We start from the raw sequence: 15,729 nt of genomic DNA, 5'->3' as shown, positions 1-15,729 counted from the left end.
ATCACAAGACGTGGCTGCTCTCAGTCAAGCAGCTGAATGTTTTCCAATATGCTATTATCGGCGCCTGGACAGCTATAGTTCTTTGATGCTCCGGGCCAAGAGCCACATTTTAAAGCTCAAAGAACCACATGTGACTCTAGAGCAACAGTTTGGCCACCGCTGGTGTAGAGCGGTGCTATTCATATAGCATGCATCTGCATGCTATATGAATAGCATGCAGATGCAAAGTCAGATATCAGGAGTCAGGAGACAAGTGAAAGCAGAGCCAGGAACAAGCAGACTATAAAATGCAAAGCTAGGTATCAAGAACCAGGAAACAAACAAATGCATAACCAGGTATTACTGATGCAAGGTCAGAAGCACATAAAACACAAATTCAGGAACTAGGAGGCTAGTGTGTAACACTATCACTGGCATTCGGTGCAGGAAAGGTGAGAGCTTATAAATTCCAGTTCTCCAATTAACAATTTGCATGACCATGAAAAACACATATTTTCTTTCATTTGTAGTTAGATAGATAGATAGATAGATAGATAGATAGATAGATAGATAGATATGGAGCTGCAAAACAGGTGCCATAGTATAGAACAATATCTAAAGGACACCAGTTCTGAATGGGCATAAAAATTAAAGTCATTTTGCGATGCAAGTAACATGCCTATAATTGTGCCCTCTCCCTCTATCTCATTTCAGTATTAAAGGAAATCTATTTTCTGCACTGCTTTTCCGCAGGAATGCTTCCACTCTCTTCTGCCAAACTCTTCCCTCTGCTCGTGCAAACTTCTGCACCCCTGAAAAATTCAGCATCTTGCTCTATAAACCCATGCTCCTCGGCAAAAGTCTAGGTGGGCATTTTGAGGTGAGCAGATAGTCCAATGCTGCTTTTTCACTGCAGTTGACTTTTACACTTCATAAATGACCCCTCAGCAATTAATTATGTAACTGAAAAGGCAGCAACATAGTTAAATTGCCTTTATTATAATGCAAAGTAATATATAGACCTTATAGGTGTACTGGTTACCTAAAGGGGCAGAACATTTGGGCTCATGTTACACTTACTTGAGTGACCTGAATCACTGGTCACAATAGAAACCACCCTGGATTCATTTGGATCATTATCACTCACATGCTCAAAGTTTATAATGGATCAATAAAAGTACAAGCAGGAATGGGATAGTAAGTAGGTTTCACGCAGTGGCAGAATGACCATTGGTGCAGCAGGTGCTGTGCATCGGGGCCCATGGAGTTAATGGGGCCTACTGCATGCAGATGGAGAGGGCTGGGGGCCCTGGGTCCCTCCTTCCCGCCTACCTGCACCGGGGCCCATAACTCTCTAGTTCCGCCTGTGGTTCCACGTATGGATAAATGTCTGTCTAATTCAGTCTAATTTTGTCCACCACATCTATGTCAAATAGGACACTAATCAAGCTAAGCAAAGGAACTGACTACATGTCAGCAGCAGTGTGAATAAGGCTGAAAAGTTTGCAATGTATCTCCTGTATTTAATCTTGTCTGACTCTGAGAAGACAAACAGCAAGAATAGAATAAGGGTGTAAAATTTCACCATCAAAAATTCATCACTGCCCACAATAATATTAGTCTATTATTATGTTGCTGTGATGCATATACATATATAGATATATTTATTTATATATAATGTATTATTATTATTCTTTATTGTTTATTTATATAGCAGCACCATATAACACAGCAATGTACAGAGAATATTTATTAACTCACATCAGCCCCTGTCCCACTGTAGCTTACAGTCTAGATTCCCCCAGTTGGAATCAGAGATATGGCACTATGGTATCATATTTATATATGTAAATATATATACAGTGGCCGAAGTGGAAATTTAGAAATGGCGGCATGAAAAATGTAAAGGGAGTGTAAGTGAAATAAATGTGATCATTTTACAATGAAGGCAGCAGGAGTAGTGGAGGTATGGTATACCGTCGTATACACCCCCACTTTGACTATTATGGGCCTGATGTAGAGTTGGGTGCAATTTACACTGAAATTGTATGTGTAAATTGCATTCCATAATTTACACAGTATTCCAAGTAGCAGGAATCTTTAGATCTGTGCGACTCAGAGTACTATGCAAATTGCACATACACACCTCTTTATCTGGTTTATGGGTCGGTGTGCAAGATACACTTAAGTGTATCAGTCACAGCGGCCCTGTAAAGCAGATAAATGAATAAATCCATGCATGTAAAAAAAAAATAATAATTGTGCTCCCCAAGCAGCACTAGGGTTGGTTAAGTAGTTTGGGAGGGGGTGCACACCTTTTTTTAAAAGTTTTTAATTTTTTTACTTCTTTTTTTTTTTAACACAGTAAGGTCTGTTGCACCAGCAGAAAGTACCCGCAAAATATACGTCTCTGAGAGATCTATCTGTGACTGCTTACAACTCAGCATGGCATAATAGCATGTCTTTACATTGGTAGGCTCACCCACTATCTCCCCGTTCCACCGCCCTAAGCACAGAGAGGTGCAAGGCGAGGATCTGTCTCCGTCCGAGTGCAAACTGAGACGGATCCTTGGTCATAAGTGTTTTTTGCACACGGGTTGGATTTCCGTCCGACTCTACATGATGCTCTATATATTTATATATATATATATATATATATATATATATATATATATATGTGTGTGTATATATATATATATATATATATATATATATATATATATATATATATATATATATATAGACAGTTTATATGTAGTTAATGTTATGCCTGCTAGACTACCTATCAGCTAGATGGTCAGTACTCAGACAATGCTTACAGAGAAATACTTCTTTATAAGGGACCACTGTGTCCTATTGTTACAACAGTGAATAAATTAAGTTGTACCATTGCAAGGCAATACAGTCATAAAATGTTAATTTAATTTCCTCATTCCAGTGAACAGGTGAAGTAATCTCACTCTTTTTCAACACCCTGGCAGTAGTTTTTACAAGCTGGCACTACAGAATATGATATTTCTAGGACCCAGGGAAGGAGAGGGCTGGAGCAGCAGGCAAGAAGCAGACTCCTCCTTATCTCCAGTGTCAAACTTGACATCAGCCTGCAAGGCGAGCATGGTAACTTGTCCAGCGATCAGAGCTGCAGTCAAATCAGTAGCACGCTTGCTGGAGATATGCGCCTTTCAGTACCTTGTACTCGCACAGAATGGATTGTCAGTTGTGCTCCATCCTCTGCCTCCTGTCTTGTCTCTCTCTCAGCTGCTCAGGAGAAGTGACCCCTCACCCTTCTAACGAAGGTAAGAGCAATCCAGGCACAAAATCGCATTTTTCCACTGGCATATGAAGAGAGGCACTTTTTCTGCCTCTTCTCTGCTCCTTAAGGTGATCCAGGATGTCCATCGTTCCCCAGATCATCATCTCGGTCACGTTGGACCTTGCACATCTCAGGACTTAGTTAAATGTCTGTGATGTTTAATTTTGTTGCAAATGTGACAATGCTTTAAACGCTTTTAAAGGCAAAACCAAGTGGTCTATGTACATGCATGCCGGGGCTTTTCCCTTTCGTGGGATTTTAAGGGTTAAGTGCTTCGATTTATGTATAATATTGGCGAATTCCTGTTCATCCACTATAAGTAGTGGTTTCACTTGATGCTTTTCTTTCCATAGTAATTGGGCTGAGTTTGTGACCCCCGGGTTGTGTATAATATAGTGATGGACATCGTACAGTCCGGGAACTTATTTTCTTAACTTTGTTTAACGTTTGTGACATTGTATATTAGGGTCTTAAATATTGATTTATTTCTTCTTTAAAGGTTAGGTTTGCAAATTAGCTCACAATAGTTCTGCATTGAACAGTTTAATAACAAGTGGTAAAGTATAAGTAAGTACAAACATAGTTTTATATTTTCATCTATTCATTTGTTTTTAAAAGAAAAGGGCATGCACTATTTATCTATCAACCTATCTATCTGACATATTATAAAGTGTCAGAAATATTCATAATTAGCAGTGTTGTATTATTGTTATCTTTACTAAAACAAAGGTTGTGTATCATGTGTGTGTGTATATATATATATATATATATATATATATATATATATATATATATATATTAGTGTAGTTGTACCAGCATACTGTATGTAATAACATGCTATATATAAATATTTATGCTATTTAACTACCTAGATCATATATATTATTGCTTTATTGCTTTAAAGACACAATATACTCTTGACTTGAGCACTATGCATATTCATTCAGTCATAAACATACATTGAAACACTTTTAATTTATGATAAGTTTAAAAATAATTTAATCAGCGTTTAGCTGGCTCTTCTTGTAGTCTCTTGTAGGTCTTTTATCCGTAATCAGGGGTCCTGCTGCTTACAAATATTAAAATCTAGCAATGCAGGACACAGTACAAATAAACGTGGCAGCTCCCAATGTGTGAAGCTTTATCTGCAACAGCGGAATTTATGGGACAAACTCTGTAGAAGGAGTAAATCCTTTATAATTAAGTTAAGCTATTACTCCTTTGTGAATTGTACCCTTCTGTGATACAGTATGCAGCTCTGTTAGCAAGTGATAAAAGTAAGGCAAAATGTCAAATGTTTGCCTTTTATTAGCTAGTTATGTTACGTTTTTCATAAACGCTCGTGACGAATGGTTCGTGGAGAAAATTTTCTGCAGGAAATCCTAAACAGACTTTTCACCTTTCAACTTGCTGAGCTGCGTGGTCCTATAACTGGAATCATTTTTTTTTTATTTTTTTTTTGTTTGGGAATGTTAATGGAACTTTGCAGGTTTTGGAGCTGATTCCCACTCTGTAGCTATATGCCAAAAATTTAGAGTAAAATGTGATTAATGTCTTAGATTGTGTGACTTGCCTGGTACAAAAAGAATGCATCATGGGGGCCCCTCCAGCAATACAACAGTTAAAGTAACAACTTAGTAGATGTAATATATCATGATTCCATCTGCTTGACCATATACACATTATATTATCTATAATCATTTATATTTCCCATAAGTTAGCAAACATATATGTCTATATAACACCTTATGAATTATGTAGAATCTGTCATTATTGTAGGGGCCATGGCATAATAATTTGGGCAAGGTCAGCCAGCCTAACCTATATTGTAATATTTGAAGATATTCTTAAAGTTGGCATTGCCTAATGTTTCTGATAACATCTTGTTATGGTGATTGCGAATTAGTCAGTTGTTTGTGTCCTATAGTGGCCTGAAATATAAAACTACAATGTATATTTCCTTTGGTACGCTTTATATAGTATAATATGTACCCTCCCATTCAGCAAATGGATGTAAACAATAGACTGTTCACAATTCTTTCTCATTTCATATTATGTCACGTTTATGAGTGTTTAATAGTTTACTAGCGTTGTATATTAAGTTGTCATTTATTAGTGTCATCTTAAAAAAAAACAAAAAAAACTCCCATAGCCTTAATCCAGTGTGAACTGAGCAAAGTGTGAATTTTCAATTTCCATCTCCTACACGTCTGTCCTATTTTTCACCACTGAACAAAGTGGCAAGAATTTAATCATGTCTATTCCATTTACACTGAATTGGTAACTAAAGGGGAATTGAAAGCAACTCTCTAACATGACTGCGGGCATAGCATGCTCCCAATAAATTGCAATTGCTGTCAGAACAGATGGACCTCAGTGCTGTTTTCTAGACTTAAAAAAAAAAATACACGTCACCCTTTTTATTCTCCAGGTTGTTTTCCTGAATAACCAATTAGTTAGGTAGTAAATTGACGTGTTACTTATGTCCTCTGGACTGCTTTGTCATTGTTGATTTTTTTTTTTATTTTGTTTGGGTGTAATTTAAAGTTATCGCTTCGCTGCCAATAATAGCATCACTGTGCTCTCTGTAATTTGACTTGGTGATTTTCAGTATTATGATTTAGAACGTTGTCTACAGTTGGGATGTAAATATATATATATATATATATATATATATATATATATATATATATATATATCTTAAATTGAGGAAGAGCAGATACATATAAAGTCTGTTTGTAGTAGTTCTGCCCTTACTTAACACTGGGAGTTAAGCAGACCACACCATCCACTTATTGTAAAGCAAAAACATAACCCTTTGTGCACCAGACGGTTCTAGAGCTGCTCAGTAAAGTGTTAAACATTTATTCATGTTATGGCTGCAAATGTTACGATATGACTAAAAAGAGACATCTGCAGTAAGTCATAATAATAAGTCCTAATTAGCTTCTTTAATAGAGACATTATGCCACAGTGTAGGAGTTGTGTTCATCAGTATTAGTCCTGATGGGAAGCGAAAGCAAAACTTTTGAGCAGGTACATGAGAAACCACAGGAAAGGGTAGCAAGAAAAAGTAATCTAGTATTTAATAAAGACGTTGTTCCCAATCCCATAGGAGCATTGTAAATCGCACTAAAAGTGTCTTTATTTTGCTGGTGTTTTGTATGCTTAAGGGCACACATTGAATTCCCCTGGTTTATAGACTTTAACAGTTAACTTTTGACCTTGGTCATTAACAGGATTATCAGTAAATGTATTTAAGCTTTAGTGACAGTTTGGATTGTTTCAATAATATTTTGATTGTGAATGCAGAAAACATAGGGAGGGATGAAAAAAAAAATGCATTAAATAGTATTTTTTTAAAAAAATAATGACCCTATTAGTCTATTAGAAAAAAAATATTAATGAGAATATGTTATTGTTTTGCATAAATATGCTGCAGAATATTTTTTGTGATTTTTATGTTAAATTTAATTTCACCTTACAAAGTGATTGATTGCGCAATACTCATTAAATTCACTACAGTGAAGAGGTCTAAGAAATGCATGGGGCGCATCTCATTGTCTTGTGTGCTTAAGCGATCACAGCTAAATAATTGCAACATCTGTTTTCGCAGCTATCTGAACACAGTGATTTTAAGTTTTGAGAAGACAGCACTTGAAATAATGAAATAAAAAAAAAAAATTCTGCTTTCCAGAATAAACTGTGTCTAATTTAGCATTTCTACACTTGCCCTGAAAACATTGAAACATCCCCTATGCACACTTACTAATTGTCATTCCACAATAACGCAAGTGAACAGTCACCATTATCATTGCATTATTAAGTCCTCATTTGTCTTTCAGATCTCCTTTAGTCTTAATTATTTCCAAATGGTATAGACTAAGTAATGATTATAAAATGGAAAAAAAAAAACAAGTCACAATGAAAGAAGTCTCAATGTAGCCCAGGGATGCACAGATGTAAATGTCTGTTTACTAGACCCTATCCCAGGAAAGCAGAGGACAGTACTAGATGACAATCTGCACTTACAGGCCACAGAATGTTGTTATACTGAGAGCATACGATAAAGGACTTAGATGGGGACCTGAATAAACACTGGAGAGGAGAAGATAAAGATAGACAGTTATTGTTTTTATTAACATTGCAAGCACATTACTTTCAGAGACCATAAAAGCCTTTGCTTTATGAATGGCTGGGCTGGGTAGAATCACGTAGATTTACCAGCTTGTTACAGAGAGAATTAGTAACTAACGTTGTAGCGTTTTATGTTTCTGGAAAGGAAACAGTAAATATGGGACGTCTGATTTTCCTGTTATTACAGACGTTTTAATGTATGCACTTATTGGTCAGTGCTTATTTTATCTCCTGTCGGGGTGATGTATATCTCAGAAATATTTGGTTACTTACACTAGATATCAGTTACAGACAAACGCCACTCATATGCCTTTTTTGGTAAGATACTGTATTTTATAAACTATATTTAGCTAGGGTACTATCCACTCAATAGCAGATAGGGGACGGGTGTGTTTAAAAGTTACTGTGCACTTAAATTGAGTATTATAGAACATACGTCCTGAATCCTTCCCATGGCAGATCACTGTTTTGTCTTGCTACCATTTCACTTTTATCCTAAAACTCTAAGGGAGTTAATGTATACAAAAATGAACATGGCCAAGATATTATAAAAAAAAAAGATACTTTGTTTATACAAATATACACTGTAGTACTATAGACATCCTCTGTGTACCTTTGGACATACAAGCCTTCAAAAACAACACTAGTTACAGAATGGAGGAGACCTTGCTCTATACACAGTGTTAGAAGTGTTCATTAACATGTCTCAAAGCTTCCATGCACCACAGTGCTCTATGTACTTAATGAGCTTCCCATTCAACTCCATTATATTGTACCAAGTGTTAATGCGACTGAACACTGCAGGCGATATAGAAATTGACGCAAAGCGAACACCTCTCATAAATTGTGTGTACAGGTTAATTCACTTACATTATTTTGTGGGCTATTAGCATTAAAGTATGTTTAATAGGCTTTAAAAACACCTGTTAAAGACTGTAAAATATTGCCCGTGTGTACAAGGCTCTAATCTTTTCAACATTCAACTTTATCCACTGGCCAGTATGTACAGTAATTATAGTAATAATTCTAATAATAGGGATTTTGGTGTTTTTACACTATAAGTGTTGTAACCGGAAAACTTATATTGGGCTCCAGAATTAGCACTTTTTTTTTATGTAATTACAGTGTGAATCTAATAAAATATATTTTATTTATTATGTTTTCTTAAATAGTTTTCATAGTGTAGTGACAAACGTAAGATCATGTAGAAAGTAAACTGTGTTATGCTATTATATTTACTAATATTACATGTAATTGAACACATGCATCAAGTTTATTATTCCTTTCTGTTTATCCTATCAAGTCAATTTCTGGGTCTATTGGGGTTTTTTGAAGATAGGATGTGTTGGTAAATAATATACAGTATATTAAGCCTGACTTGCAATAATTAGGGATTCAGTAAGTGCCAGATTTAATTATATATATATATATATATATATATATATATATATATGTATATTATATATATGTGTGTGTATATATATTATGTATTTCCAAAGCTATTTGTCATAGCTGAAAATATATTATAATTTCGGAAGTATTGCTGATGCAACAGGCATGAAATATGTTCAGAGCTCAGAAGATAGACTCGTCTTTATAAGAACACTAACCCTGTTTTTTTACATTTCCATCTGTCTATTTTAAGCATTAATAGGAGAATATATAGTGATTTTTCTACTGCAGTCATTTTCCTAGGTTTTAAGAAGTTGAGCTAACTCAGCTAGCTGGCTTTACATTGCATACAGAGCCATTGTTTTTGTCTGTGTTCCATTATTCCCTGATTTCCTCCCAAATCCCACCTACCAGTTTTATATTCCAGTGTGATCCTTCTCTCACTATATAACTGTATAGGTGATTTGTGGGCATGGGTCTGATGTCATATGAGGTGTAATAATATGTCACAGAGCAGGCAAAGCTGAGGCAGATACAGACCCCCTAAGTTTACTTGTAGTCTATACAGAGGCACAATACAAAACTATGTACAAGTAAAAACAAAACCTTGTACTTAATGAGTGCTCCCATACATGTCTGTTACACCCTGCTACCTATCTGTACTAGTGCAATTACTTTATGTTTACAGGTCAGTTTCTCTTACTGCCTCCCGGGAGTGTCCAGACAAAAGGAAAAATCCACCCCTTACTTATTCTTCCCTCTACCCCACTGATTTTAACCTAGTAAACAAGCAATGGTTAGAGGAGGGGATGTCTCTGGCTGCTATCAGACTCCAGGCTGTTCTTCATTGTTACTGATTGGCTGTGAAGAAGGCGCTCTGGTGATGTCATCAATGAGCTTGACGTGTTAACAGCCTATCAATGACCCGGAACAGCGGCATGGTGTGTGATACCAGCCAGAGACAACCCCCCTCCCTTTACCCGCTGCCGACAGCTTTCACTAGTGCTATTGTTTGGTACCAAGCGATAAAACTGGTGAAAGATGTCGCCAATGTTGAAATTAATGCAAAGCAACTTGTTCCAAAGTGTATGCGTACAGGTCCATCCGCTTACATTAATTTTTTGACTATAAACGCTAAAGCCAATTTGCCGTGAATGTCTAATTTTAAAGTCAAACTTATAGTGCCTCTATACATATAAAGCAGTGGGTGTTATTAATGACTGTCCTCCCAACTGTCTCGATTTCAGCGGGACAGTCGCAATTTTAGGGCTCTGTCCCGCCCGAAGACATGATTGTCCCGCGGTTGGGAATGTTGGCGGAAGGGAGGTCTCTAATGGGCAGCCAGGGGGGGCTGACCACTCCCCATCATGATGTGGCCACTCCCCCCATCGTGCCATGGTCACGCCCCATATCCCACTGCTGGAGACACATATTGGGAAGTATGTAATGATCCACAAGGACTGCTGACCGTGAGGCAGCAAATGATCGGACACAGGAGGGAATCACACAATCGGGAATGTATTTACAGCTGATATTGTCCTAAGCATTGCGAATAGCATAAAAATAATTTTAAAAATGGAAAAAAAGTAAATCAATATTTAATATAAACTGTTTGCTATACTGTCCACTCTAAACAATGCTGTCGTAATTATGTCCCTGACTCACTCCAGTATATGATGAACCCAGCCATATCATGGTGCAGAAATGATTTGGGTGTGACTGCGGGGAGTAAGGCAGAATATATTTGTCGGGTGGTTTCCTAATCCTACTGCACATATTGCTATTGCTATGACGTAGAATTTGGCAACATTCAAAAAAAAAAAGTCTTACCAAATTCCAGAACTGTCTTCATTCAGTTTCAAAAGGATTTATTTTTTGCAATCATTCACATCTGGTAGTTGAGTTTTTTGGTTGTAGCATAACATACCCGGCAGCTTGACACCAGCGCAGTAATGTATAAATGCTGGGGAGAATATTACAGTGTATAGTGCTCCAACCTCAGTATTATCCTGCACAAAATGGGAAATTTAGACCTAACTGAAGCAATAACATTTACCAGAGGGACAGATTAATACAATGTGAGTAGAGCTTTGTTGCGGGGTTAAAAGTGCATCGTCCGCAAAAGTCCATTTTTTGTGTGGGATAGAACAAAGAATATTTCTTCCAACAAGAACTATTATTTATAATAAATACCATCTAAATAGGGGATATCTGGAGGAACAACATATTTTTGTTTAATAATTCATCAGTGATTTGCTTCCACTGGCCCAGTATGATCCATAATGCAATTGACCGTGTCTAAATACCTAGGGGGTTTTAAACTATTTGTGCCACTGAAATCGTGTTAAATTATTAAATAGAGGATTTGTATTTCTTAATAACCCACCTTGTTCCTCGAAATATGTTTTTAAACTTTAATGTACTATAGAGTAAGCCTAACACATAAATATCAATAGTTACCATGATGCAAGCATTAGTGCCATACAAAAGGCATAATCATTTACATGTTCAGTATATGTAGATATGTTATTAAAAAGCGCCCTAGTAGTTTTTCCTGCATTCCGAAAACCAATAAAGAACATTTTTTTGTGTGTTTTATTTAAAAATACAACTAAAACAAATAGTCTCTAAAAAAAATCTTCTAACAACATTCTCACACTCAAAAAATACATATTTTATTTTTATACACAGTAGACCTTTTTAGTTACCATAGGTCCTAAATTCGAATGGACTGTTCCAGGACTTGTAGATTTATCCCCGGAAATGTCCTTATTTCCAATACTGACAACACACACAATAAAATTCTTAATTTCCTGCATGGTGGATGCAGTTCTTACCATGTATCATATTCTTTTGCGTTAACATGTAATGATGTGTACTTAGAATACAAAACATTATTTTATAATTTAATTCAGTAACCTTGTCTTGATGGGCATTGTAATGTTCCATTTCCACTCCGACAGTATAGCGCATTTAGATGCATCGCTCCACTTTTTACAGAAAATCCCTGAAAACAGATAATAGTAATTTGTACTCAGCTGCGCAACAAAGGTAAATAGAATATCAAACATCTTTCGTCAAGGTAAGGACACATACAAATACGTATACATTTGAACGTGCCATTTGTAGAGCTTTGACATAGAGAAACTTGTATTTTAGGTTTAATGGTTATCTAATGGGAATGTAGCCTGAGTTGCGCATACATAATGGAAAGATTTATTTTAAACTGCTGAATATCAGTGTTCTTTATTTCCATTTATCAAATGCAGTTGCACTGACAGGTACAAAGTATGTTTTAACCTTTGCTACCTCCTTAAGGGATATTATGGTGAAAATGTACTTATTTTGGCAATGTATTTTGTATACCCTTTCATGATTAATATAGAGTTCCATAATGTGTCAAATGTTTTGTTCAAAGGTTAGTAACTATATTAACTCCTTTATGTTTGGTGGACTTTTGCCCCGTTGTCACCAGACCATTGTTAATATTTTGGCTAACTGCCAGTGTCATCTTTTTATTCCGGTATGGCTTTTATGTGATGGCATGTAAGAAAATATATTGATTTATATGCCTTATAGGGGAAAATCATGAAAAAATAGGAACAATATGGTTTTCCATAATTCTTTCCATCTTCCCAAATATACACCAAAATGCAATAATCTAGTTCACCCTTGCACAGTTGGTTATGTTCCTTTTTAAAAAAAATTATGACATGCTACATTTGCATGCATGTACACTGTACCTATGTGTGCAAGGTCTTGGGAAAAGTTGTATAGGACCAAGCCTAGCATCACAGTGTTATGTGCTGCGTAAGCGTTCTCATTCTCATTGAGTGTAATGTAGAGCAATCTGTCACTAAATATAAGTTTTAGGAACAAGGAAAATCTAATCTCCACCTCCCCTCTTATTACCATGAGGGCCCCGAACACACTAGGGGCTAGATTTACTAATCTGCGGGTTTGGAAAAGTGGAGATGTTGCCTAGCAACCAATCAGATTCTAGCTGTCATTTATTTAGTGCGTTCTACAAAATGACAGCTAGAATCTGGTTGCTATAGGCAACTTCTCCGCTTTTTCAAACTCGCAGTTTAGTAAATATATCCCTAGGAATTCCTCCTCCACTGAATGTGGAAGTATGATTGTTTTAGATTCCTGCACATGGCTCTTTGGCTGTTAGCAGCCAGAATTTAGGCGAAAGGAGTTATAGAGCCGCTGGCGGCCTGTCAACAAGTGGTTAATATTCAACCATAATATTAGTCTGTTATGGTTCTTTGACCACTGGGTGGCACTGTTCTACATATGAGTGTTGGTGATATCAGTGTTTACCTCAACAGACCCATCAGTGTAACATAAAACAAATGGATGTGTTTTCTGCAGAACAACTGGTGCCTATTTATTTTGTACTGAAGATCTCTAGAAAGTGAAATATTCCCTGGCTATAAATCAGTGCTCATTTCTCTTTAAGACCCATACATAGGCTTAAACCAAGAGACATGTCAGAATGAATAATGCAGAATGACACACACAGAGCACATCCCCAGTTGCAGAACGGTTGCTATAAGTTACAGTACGTTTGTACATTGTTAGTGTTTCCCTTGTCTCCTTTGGTTCATTTTATCAAATTATTTTATATTGTTTCATAATTAGGAAACTGCCTGATTCAACACCTGAAAAGACGGAGCTGCTGTTTTCAGATTGTGAGGAGATGGTACAATTGTATACAGGGAAATATTAAATAAATATTAAATATTAAATAAATACGTTTTTGCAGTTTCCCACAATCTTACATACTTCTTACAGTGATCAAAACCCTAATATGTCTCTGTCTTATTAAACAACACTAAATAGGGGTCCTCTAGGATGATAGATCTTGCTAGTTTATGAGTGAGTCTATTGACCTCAGGCAGTTAGTTACTTGGAAGTGACCGAGAAGTGAAGAAATTATTATTTCCCTTCAAGAGCATTATTATTTCCTCTTCTCTCCTCCTGTCTTCACCACTTTTACTCTGCTCGCCAGCTACCTAGCCTTACTCCTTGAGGTCCCTCTTCCCCCATCCCCTCTCGCTTCCTCCTCTTCCCCTGGGGGTCTCCCTCTAATCCGTGCCCTCCCTCCTTGGTGCCGTTGTTGGCTGACCTTCCCCCGCCCCTCTAGCTGTGCCTTGAGCTCACTGAGTTACTGTGATTATTGTTTACTGTTCTGTGCCGTCTCTCCTCGTATTGTTATTTCGTTTGTCTCTGTACGGCGCCGCGGACACCTAGTGGCGCCTTATAAATAAAAATTAATAATAATAAAATAATAATAAAAGAGCAGCAAAACTGGAGCCTATAAACCAGTGATTGGCAATAGGCCCTCTGAGCCCCCACCTGTGGCCCTCTGAGCCCCCACCTGTGGCCCTCTGAGCCCCCACCTGTGGCCCTCTGAGCCCCCGCCTGCGGCCCTCTGAGCCCCCGCCTGCGGCCCCCAGCTCCTTCCTGCTTTACTGTCACATTTGTTTGTTATAGCTTGTAGTACTTGCGTAAAATGCCTGTATATGTCTCTTTGTTAAATGTGCTGCTTTGACTTTGTTTTTTAAATCTTTACTGTGACACTAATTTCACAGTAGGTACTTTATGTTTACAGTTAGAATTAAAGGTATGGGGCATACCGATGTTACTTATTTTCTATAGAAAATTATTGTTCAAAGCAAAAGCAAAAAAAAACCATTTGTATTATTGTAGTAAATGTTTGTGTCTACTGCGACTGTAGTTGTTCTCTTTGTAGATTTATTCTCTGTCTTATTGTTGTAATAAGATTTATAATGTAAATAATAATATGTCCGAGACCAGGCATATAAAGTGGGTACTCAGAAAGTGAGACCGAGTTGCTGTGTAAGGGTTTTGTAGATACACAGCAGATTTAGACACGTAAAGCTATGTTTATAAAAGTATTCTTGTGCGTAAAATGAGAAATAGTATCGAAAAGTCATCAATTACCCTCAGGGACTTCAAGCACTGATTTCCTAGGAGCCCCCTGCTGCCATAACCACTAGAAATCCTTTTAACCGTTCTAAAATAGCCGGTACACTTGGGCACCGAGAAACCACATTTAAAGCAATAACATACCTTATATTTAGAATTGTTTGAACCCAGCATACACAGCATGCTATCAAGGGTTCCCAATGTGGCTGTACAGTATAATATGCTCTTATTGGGAGCTACCATAAAACAACCTTATATTGCACCTGGCATTGACACTCAAGAACGCAACTCTGATGCAAAGTGAAACAAGCGCTTGTCAGAAAGCGTGTGTATGAATACATTCACTTACATATTACCACAAAGAGCGCTTTCTAGGCATATTAAAGACATGTTAAACACACTTTGAATGCTTTATTTTAAGCCCATGTCTACAAAGCCTCGGTGTTACAATTATGTTCTTGCATCTCTGTGATATCCGAATTTCCAGGGCACAGATCGGATTATAAAAAAAAATGTTGCAGGACAACTGATTATTAAAGTGCAAAAAATCCTCCAAAAAGGTATAGAAAATGCACCCAACACACTTCTATAACACTATTTACTGAATACAAATATTGCAACTGTTCCTGGTAAGATAAACAACCTGGAGACAATAGGTTAAGTAATAAACCTACAAGGAAAAAAAAAATATAGAGTTTACTCAATGAAGAAATATGGAGTGGAGTTCCCACTAAATTAAGCCTTTAATATATATATATATATATATATAATGAGAGTTAGTTTATAACTAGACATGAGTTGTTAACTTTGCACATTTTGTTTCAATTATTAATTTGAGACTTTGGCCCAATACTTTTATTTTTTCAGATCATTCATTGTATTTTCTTTTCTTTTTTTGTTTTGCTTTGATCAATGGAACCAATTATGTTTTTGAGCCAGAACTTCAAATC

At 36.7% G+C, this 15,729-nt stretch overlaps 1 protein-coding gene and 1 long non-coding RNA gene across 4 annotated transcripts in view; one reads left to right on the top strand and one right to left on the bottom strand.

Moving 5' to 3' along the window:
* LOC142139443 (uncharacterized) overlaps positions 1–15,729 on the bottom strand; it is a 95,648-nt gene that overhangs the window by 72,363 nt on the left and 7,556 nt on the right. The window contains exon 2 of one of the 2 annotated variants that reach the window (XR_012688202.1): positions 11,741–11,828. This is a non-coding gene — a long non-coding RNA (uncharacterized LOC142139443). Of the gene's footprint in view, positions 1–11,479; positions 11,829–15,729 lie in introns of those variants that run through there. The other variant, XR_012688201.1, reaches the window with a different exon arrangement.
* The window catches only part of EPHA3 (EPH receptor A3), a 293,753-nt gene continuing 281,106 nt past the window's right edge, over positions 3,083–15,729 (top strand). For both annotated transcript variants that reach the window (XM_075197046.1, XM_075197045.1), the window contains exon 1: positions 3,083–3,275. In XM_075197046.1, the coding sequence (XP_075053147.1) occupies positions 3,185–3,275 (91 nt within the window). In that variant the 5' untranslated portion in view covers positions 3,083–3,184. The remainder of the gene's footprint in view (positions 3,276–15,729) is intronic.

Source organism: Mixophyes fleayi, chromosome 2 (assembly GCF_038048845.1).
Source record: "Mixophyes fleayi isolate aMixFle1 chromosome 2, aMixFle1.hap1, whole genome shotgun sequence".
NCBI lineage: Eukaryota > Metazoa > Chordata > Amphibia > Anura > Limnodynastidae > Mixophyes > Mixophyes fleayi.
This window is presented reverse-complemented; position numbering and strand designations above follow the sequence as displayed.